The 8,164-nt window shown below is 38.6% G+C and overlaps 1 protein-coding gene and 2 long non-coding RNA genes across 3 annotated transcripts; 2 read left to right on the top strand and 1 right to left on the bottom strand.

Annotated features, from left to right (window-relative positions):
* The first annotated feature begins 243 nt into the window (after positions 1–243).
* LOC111981180 (uncharacterized) lies at positions 244–1,873 on the top strand. Its single transcript, XR_002879558.3, has 3 exons — positions 244–982; positions 1,216–1,287; positions 1,494–1,873. It is a non-coding gene; the product is annotated as an uncharacterized lncRNA (long non-coding RNA).
* Positions 1,874–2,286: 413 nt separating this feature from the next.
* LOC139022951 (uncharacterized) lies at positions 2,287–3,483 on the bottom strand. The gene is made up of 2 exons (XR_011474029.1): positions 3,399–3,483; positions 2,287–2,785 (listed from the first exon to the last, which is right to left on the bottom strand). It is a non-coding gene; the product is annotated as an uncharacterized lncRNA (long non-coding RNA).
* Positions 3,484–4,033: 550 nt separating this feature from the next.
* LOC111951405 (cyclin-dependent kinase inhibitor 1B) lies at positions 4,034–6,227 on the top strand. The gene is made up of 3 exons (XM_023969477.3): positions 4,034–4,720; positions 5,140–5,298; positions 5,810–6,227. Exons 1-2 carry the CDS (start codon positions 4,255–4,257, stop codon positions 5,247–5,249), a joined length of 576 nt encoding a protein of 191 aa, XP_023825245.1. The 5' UTR covers positions 4,034–4,254; the 3' UTR covers positions 5,250–5,298; positions 5,810–6,227.
* The last annotated feature ends 1,937 nt before the right edge of the window (positions 6,228–8,164 follow it).

Here is an 8,164-nt window from a genome sequence, read left to right as displayed (position 1 = left end):
TCCCAATGAAGAGCAGTGGTTCTCAGTCCTGGTCCTGGGGACTCAAAGGGGTGCACGTTTTTGCTTTAGCACTACACAGCTGATTCAAATGATCAACGTATCACCAAGCTTCAAGTGGTAATTATGTATTCATTTGTGATTCTATCCTTGATATGATCCTGCTATTGTCACATGCACATGCATTTATCTATCCAGTGTTATCATGATTTGTTATAAGGGATATTATACTTTAGTAATCCACAATGACCTGGTGATGTAAAATTCAAAAAATGACATTATCTTCCATATTCCTATCGATACCTTGTAACTGGAGATACCTTCAAAACATTTGCCTACAGTTACCATGTAGGGCACTGAAAGGTTTGGTCACCATGGCCATCTGGGACTGCCTCCAAGGGGAATTCAGGCATGTGAATGCTACCTGTGTCCTGCATAACTTCATGTGTATGGACACGAGGACCAGGATGGGATCTGGAGCTTGCCACCGTGTGCCTGAGGAGAGGTCTGCTGCTCTGCAGGACGTTTCAAGGATGGGGGCCAACAACACAGCACTGGAGGCAATCTGTGTGGGGTAGATCGTCACCTCCTACTTCTTCAAAGAGGGTGCTGTTCCCTGGCAACATCATAGACTACACTATGCACAACCAAATGCTCTTTTATTGCAATGTGTATGGCTCTTAAGAGTATTATTTCATTTACTTAGCTATGTCAACTGCAGTTATTAAATTCACAGTTTCTCTCCTTTTCTACTTCTCAGGTGAGGGTGCTGTTCTTGTATGGGTGATGTCTGTACAAAAACAAAACAGGCTCTTTTAAGTCACCCATATTGAAAACATTTAGAACAATTAGACACCCTATAACCCACACCTACATACTTGTGTATCAATCTCATTGATGGGTTGTGCAGTAAGCAGGCTCAGGTGTATAACCGTGGCTCCTTCCACCTTCAACGGATAGGCAAGAGGACCAACCATGGAGAATAGTAAGACACTTAATTTTTATATATTTATATAACTACGCTATATTTTTTGTCCTTGTGTGTCTGTGCATGTTTTTCAGTATAAAGTACACTGCAGCCACTTATTGTGGAGACCAGGTGAGACCACACACACACAGATTCCTGTTGAACACTGTCTCTTTAACTACCTTATTTTGTCAATAACAGTCTCTCTCCTTCACTTCATCCCTCTCCTCCCTTCTCCCTAAATCCTCTAGGTTATATCAGCTATGTTGGTGAACCCCACCCACATCTGAACTGGTTACATAGAGGGCACAGCATGATCAGAGGTGAGAGGTCACTTTGTCGGGTCAACAGGAAGTATTATTAAAGACATGCTTTACATTGAAATACAGAGAGATGTACTAGTCCCAGAGTTAATCATCCAAGGTCAGTTTTGCATTTCACCTCCTGATGATTATGATAACTGACAGTGTTAGCGTGATTAAGCCTTGTTTTTTTAAATTATATCTCTCCATCTGTCTCTCATCTGCAGATATGTTTTGATGTGGGAGAAGAAGCCAACCCCCAGTCCCGTCATCGCCAGCTCACCCGCTCTTAAGATAACCTTCGGGCCAACTGGGGGCCTAAGGCTGTTAAGAGACACTGCTAGAGACACTATTACAGTATGTAATTGTGATGAACTCAAGAGAACATTAGGGTAGCACTAATTCATCAATCATATGCTGTCTTCCCTGTTCCTTTTGACTCCTCTGCTCTTACCTCTTTCCCTTTCTTTCTTTTACACTCTCACACCTCTGTCTTCCTCTGTTTTTATAATGAACAGCAGATGTGCATTGAAGMACAGATTGAACTTGTGTTTGTAATATCATATTACAATTATAATATTGATAATGCATGTATTATGTATTTGGAACACTTGGATAATGAACTTCTTTCAATAAAGTGTTTCACATTCTCTACTGGTTGAAATTAAGTCTCTCATTTGATATAATACTACACCTATTCTGTGTCCTCAGATCAATGCAGATGAAGGGAGTTAGATATTGAGATGAACCGGTTTTAGAATATTTACATGATGCATAGGAAGTGTAGTGTAGTTTTTTTCCTGTATATTTGAATTACAAATCAGCCTTTACTTAAATCATGTTTCTAGTCTATTGCATAGTTACAATGTATAACCATTGATGTCCCAGGACCAGGATTGGTAAACACTGTTTAAGTGTATAATTGTAATACATACATGCAGACACAGCATCATTCAAAGAATGGAGTTTGATACTCCTGGTATTAGATATGACGGAAAAAGAATGTCTCACAGACATGAATACCTGAACCGCACCTTTATTTGCCAAGGTAGAATACATGATCAGTGAATATATTTAATGTACAGGCAGCAATGTAGGGATCTCATGCTTGTTAATAGCTACATGTATATAGGATTTGCATCCTTGGCACAAAGTTATATTATATTCTACTCAATTCATAGGCTTTATTAATGCCATTCAGAATCTTTTGAAGTCGATACAACAGGCTATGATAGCTGAGGTATATAGCTAGGTTCCCAAACGTTTTAGGGTCCATACACAGATCGGCTATCTAGCTACACATCCATAGGCATACAGGTATTTTTATCCTCCACTTCACAATAAGCAAGAAACAATTTAGCTAGCTACGTTACTTCAGCTGCATTGCATGGGAAATATCAGCAAGGCAAGCGTACAAAATTGTACATAAAATTTGCAGTAAATGCTTTAGCTAGATAGATTCGTTACATCCACTCATTCACAAGACGACAGCCTGGTTTGCTGGTTTTCTCAGGAGTCCCTAAAACATTAAACAACACAAATTACAATTTCAGGGTGGGTATAATTTGTGGAACATTCCAACAGGAATGTGTTCCAAAAACATTGTAAATAAGGTTGCCAACAATCAACGCATACACAGTTGTATAGCGGCAGAATACGATACCGGGTAGAGAGTGGGCTATGTCATTGTTTTTCACTCACCACCTTTATTCCGAAAAATGTCTGTCCTTACTCTGCTAGCCTATGGACAAACATTAAGAATAAGCTTCGTGGTGAGTTGATGCCTATTCGGCAGCTAACGTTGGTTAGCTATGTGAATTGATCATGCTAATTTGTATGCGTTGTTTGTTGGCAACCTTGTACTTTCCGAAGTTTTTGGAACAGATTCCTGTTGGAACTTTCCACAAATTACACCCACCCTCAATTTCATACTCATGACATCACAACACCCATAAAGCTATGTAGCTAGCTGGCTAATGTTAGCTAGTCCGCTAGCTTGCTAAATATGGGTTTTCGTCAATTAACTTTATGACAAAAAAATATGCATCATCGGTTGTCTCTACATCAAATAACATATTCCTTTCAACTGTACATTTTTTTGCGTGACTCGTTATGATGTTATAATTACCTACATTTGCTTCCATACAAGTATTTTTGTCAGCCATCTTTGCTGAAGAAGGTCTCCAACCTTGGGTCGCATAGCGTCAAATTCGTCATGGGAACCACTCAATATGATTGGTCATCGCCCAGCGGTCGCCGCTGGTGATTTCCATAACAGCCAGCGAGAGGAAGAGAGGCCCAACTCCGCAAAAAACATGTCTCCTTTCAGCAGGGGACGTTTTTCGTTGTTTCGCCCACCAAGCAAGGCGATTTTTATGGAGGTCAATAAAAATATCGAATTTGGTCAACAAAAAAATGTATGGATTATTTTCTAAGTGAGGTTTATTTGATTGAATATACATTTATAAGAAAGACGTGACATACCAGCAACTTTAAGGAAAAACACTTTATATTGGAGTTGTCTTCAGATGGCTATGCATATTAATGAAATGAGGCTCGAATCATAACATCTCTCTCCATTCAGTAGAGGCGGTTGACGTCAACAACCCTCATCGAATATTTAGAAATATATTACAATAATGAGATGTATTCACCAATCCAAAGAAAGGGTAGGCGGGAGCTAGACAGCCTTCCGTGCCGCTTTGTGGACAACGACTCCCATTGTGGCGGAGAAACATGTATCTTGTCAGTATATCCATCATCTTTGGTACAGTACTGACGATTTAGCTCCGTAGTCAAACGGCAGAAAACAACCAACAGAACCAAGCTTTCACTATTCGGGCAGATTGTCTTTTGCTTGGAGGGGGAATCACGTTGGCTGTTTTACGGATGCTATGCATGCGTCTCTAACTTGTGTTTCAGGTCTCTTATTTAAAAGGAATACTTGTTTTTTTCTGGTAAACTGTCGCGATTTATGGTCGTTTTCATATGTGCAACAACATGTCAAATGTTAGTCTTTCGAATGGGAGTCCGACGTTGGAAAGGGTGGATCCGCGTCCGACGGATCACACGAAGCACCGGATTCGCAGAAATCTTTTCGGATCGGTAGATCACGACGAATTTAGGAGGGAGTGTTTGGTTCAAATGAAAGAGATGGAGAAGGCTTCTATTGACAAATGGAATTATGATTTCCTAAACGACAAGCCCCTTTCCCAGGGAGATTATAAATGGGAACCCATGAAAAGCAGTGACCTGCCTGACTTTTACAGCAGACCGCCTCACAAGCGAGTCTGGCCCTCTGGAAATGTGGACCATAACGGGAATCATGATTACCGAGTCCGACCGAGCTGTCCTACGAACGGGGCTGAGCTATCCGAGGAGACTGAGAAGAGCGAGAGGCAGACGCATTGTCACCACTCTCACAACCTGGCAAGGAAAAGACCTGCAAATCCAGGTAAATTATGCAGTTTTGAAAATTTACTTGAAGATTTTAGAGTTAACCAATCGAAAACAATTCAGCTAGTCTCCATCGCACAATATGCCACAGTCGAATTAAATTGTTACAATCTGCGAAATTGTATCGTACAATGTCGCTAAAAGCCTATACGTTGTACCCCTCATTTATAGATTCCGTCGACACTTACTTTCCAGAAAGACACGCTTTGTGTGTCAAGCTATTTAACACTTTGATTTCTTCCTCGTCTTGTGTTTTGAATGTTTGTTCTGCTCTGACCTAATGAATAGCCTGATTATATAACCACTTGGCTGTTTAGCTTGATGATAAACTTAATTTATGAACTATTCAACAGGGCGGGAAATTAGCTTTTTGGCGATAAACTGTTTACTGACATATCTTTAAATTGTGTTTTTCAGAACCCCAAAGTACTGGTAAAAAGTCACATTCGAGTGAAAAGGATGCAGTTGTGTCAAAGTCAGTAGAACAGACACCCAGCAAAAACGATTCCAGGACACATGAACACTAATACCAAGATAAGAACTTCATCATCATCCATTTCCAATGTATACTGTCAGGTGAGTGTGAAATGATGTGTGAATAACATAACCTCTGAATAATGTTATTTGTTCATGTGGAATTAGAATGTCCTGGAGCATAACCAGGTTGTTCTAATAACCTTATTATAAACATTAGCATTTCAGTTGTTAAGCCTTAGTGAGATGTTAAAACGTGTAGATGACACACTTTGGTAAACGCCCCAGCTATCTGGTCTAATATTAACTTAAGCAAGCCTAGTGCAAGTGCAGAACAGTAGTAACACTTCATCAGCAGGCTTTYCATGAGGAAGGGTTGTTTTCAAGAGAATGAGCTCTTCAAGATGCTGCTCTCTCTCTGCAGAATTCAGTCTTGAGTGACATGTTGACATTTAATGTACACTTTTGCACTGTTTTCTTGCTTCAGCAGAATACACAATGCATGATACTGGACAACTTAACTGTCTTTACTATGCATGTGTTATAACCTTTAGGCTATGTACCCATAGCCCCTACTGTGAACAGAGCTAATATGAATTTGTTTTCCCCACAGCGCTGAGAAGTTCTCCTTTTTCGTTAAATACTGTACTTCAGGACCTGAAGAAGAGAAGAGGGAAAGAAGAGAAGACAGGATACAAAATGGCCTGCCTTTATAGGAGGGAGGGAGGCTGTGCAAGCACTGAATATTTACACTAAAGTTTTGGCACTCAATTTAATCCAATCGCCTCAAAAGCAGAAAATGTAGCAGTGTGCAAAATTGGATGTTTTTCCCTTTTTGCTCAGTTTTATTTTAACTACCTATGTTTCATATGTAGCACATAAAACATAATATTATTATGTTGATAAAATATGTGTCTTGAAGAATTGCTGTGCAGTTTTCAAAAAAATATTGTTTGTTTGTAAAAGTGGTCATATGATATCCTTGTTCAGGTATAATTGATAGTTATACATGCATATTATTTCTAGTCAGGGTTTTTGAGAGTATCTCATCAAAGAATCAATTGTTTCTATTTTGTGGCTTTATTCAGTGTTCAGTGGTAGTACATAGTTCGAAGGCATATTATTCAAAAGCTGGTCATTAGGGTTTGGGTCAATTCTATTTCAATTGATGAAGTAAACTGAAAGTCATTCCAATTCCAATTTTCCTCAATGTTTTTCAATGAGAGAAAATATTTGGAATTTTTGTTTACTTCCTGAGTTGACTGAATTTGAATGTAACTGACCCAACGCTACACTAAGGTCATACTGTCAATCAGTATGTTACATGACCTAACTAGATACAAGTTTACATGCAAATAATAATATATTATATTTTTTTTCCTACTGCGAAAGGGAAAGATCCTGCCAAAGTTTCAACAATTGTCTTATTTTTATGGAGCAATTATTAAATGATTAGGCCTTATTCATGGCATAGTTAGAAATTATTGGTAAAAGTTTGAAATAATGAGTTCCCATTTTGAAGTATTAATTATTTTTATGCCACCCTAAAATCAGTTGGTTTCCTTTAACTTATTCATAATGTGGTCCAGTTTTACCAGAGTAGCCTACACTCTCAGATGTGTTGTAACCACTGGGCACTTTTCAAACATAAATATGTGAATCAATGATTTGCCTCTTATTGTGTGTTGACTTCATGTTGAGCATGACATGGCACTATATAGACCACACAAAGGAAATAATTATCATCTTTGAGGAGGACAGACAGATAAAAGACAAAGCTATACTGCATGTACAGTATGTCTGTATAAAAGTATACCTGTGTATTTTTCCTTGTAAAAATTATAGTAACTTATTTTTGTTCAGGTTTTTGTGGTTGTATTGATATCCAAAGTGACATTTTTTGAGCATTGTTATGTAAATACTTTAAAAAATGTTTTTGGATACAAAAGGTTGCAAAACTGAGCCTGATTAAAAATATACCTGTATATTTTGTATTGTGTCTCTGAAACCGGCAATCATTTGATAAAAAAAAAACTATATTGGGTTAAATAAAAAGTGACTTATTTATTATTTTCAGAATTGCGTATTATGTGCACATTCATTTTCCTCCATATGTCAACATTGTCACAGTATGCTATACATTTAGGCTATAGTGTGCCAGGGCCAACCTCGGCAGTAGGCTAGTAAAGGTATTAGTTATTAGATATGGTTGATAATGTGTAAAAACACACGTAAAGACTAGTCACCCAGAAATGATTGTTGTGCAGCAGGACGTGAGAGCAACGACTAGTTGCAGCTTTTTTATCTATGCATAATGCTACAGTTGAAAAAATGCATGATGTTACTGTTTATTGAGTGAAGAGATTCTTTAGAATTGAAATTGCCATAGATTCCACGAGACATGCTCAAGAGAATGTGCAAAAAAAGAAATAATTTTTACTTCGATTACACGTAACTCGCGCTGCAGAGAGAAGGTAACCAACCTCATTTGTAATGTGCAAACCAAACTAGTGTGTCTAGGATACTTTACAACCATCGCAATATACACATTTCTCATGTGGTATCAAAACAATTACGCACAACTCTCACTATTACACATCTTGAGCTGATTTACGCCCCATTTTCTCTTTTGGAGTTTGCACCGACTCTGGATTTAAATACAACACGCAAATTCTCTCTTTTGGAGTTTGCACCGACTCTCGACTTAAAAACAACATGCATAGTCATGGCACATCCTGTTCTACAGTACGGGTGGAAAAAGTATGTTATTGACACTCGCTTTCTCCAATCAGGCACGCATTAAGAAAAGCACACCACTTCAGACAGCCACTTAGGTTGGCTTTCACTGCAGCCAGGTTTGAACAGAGTTAATTTAGGTCAGGACAGCATGTTCTTTTCGAGGAGCACACCCCTAAGTACTTTCATTCGCTGGCACGACTGGAGTGCCTCTTGCTCATAAGAGCAGGAG

Source organism: Salvelinus sp. IW2-2015, linkage group LG3 (assembly GCF_002910315.2).
Source record: "Salvelinus sp. IW2-2015 linkage group LG3, ASM291031v2, whole genome shotgun sequence".
NCBI classification, from domain to species: Eukaryota; Metazoa; Chordata; class Actinopteri; order Salmoniformes; family Salmonidae; genus Salvelinus; species Salvelinus sp. IW2-2015.
Note: the sequence above shows the minus strand (reverse complement) of the source record. Positions and strands in the feature narration are given on the sequence as shown.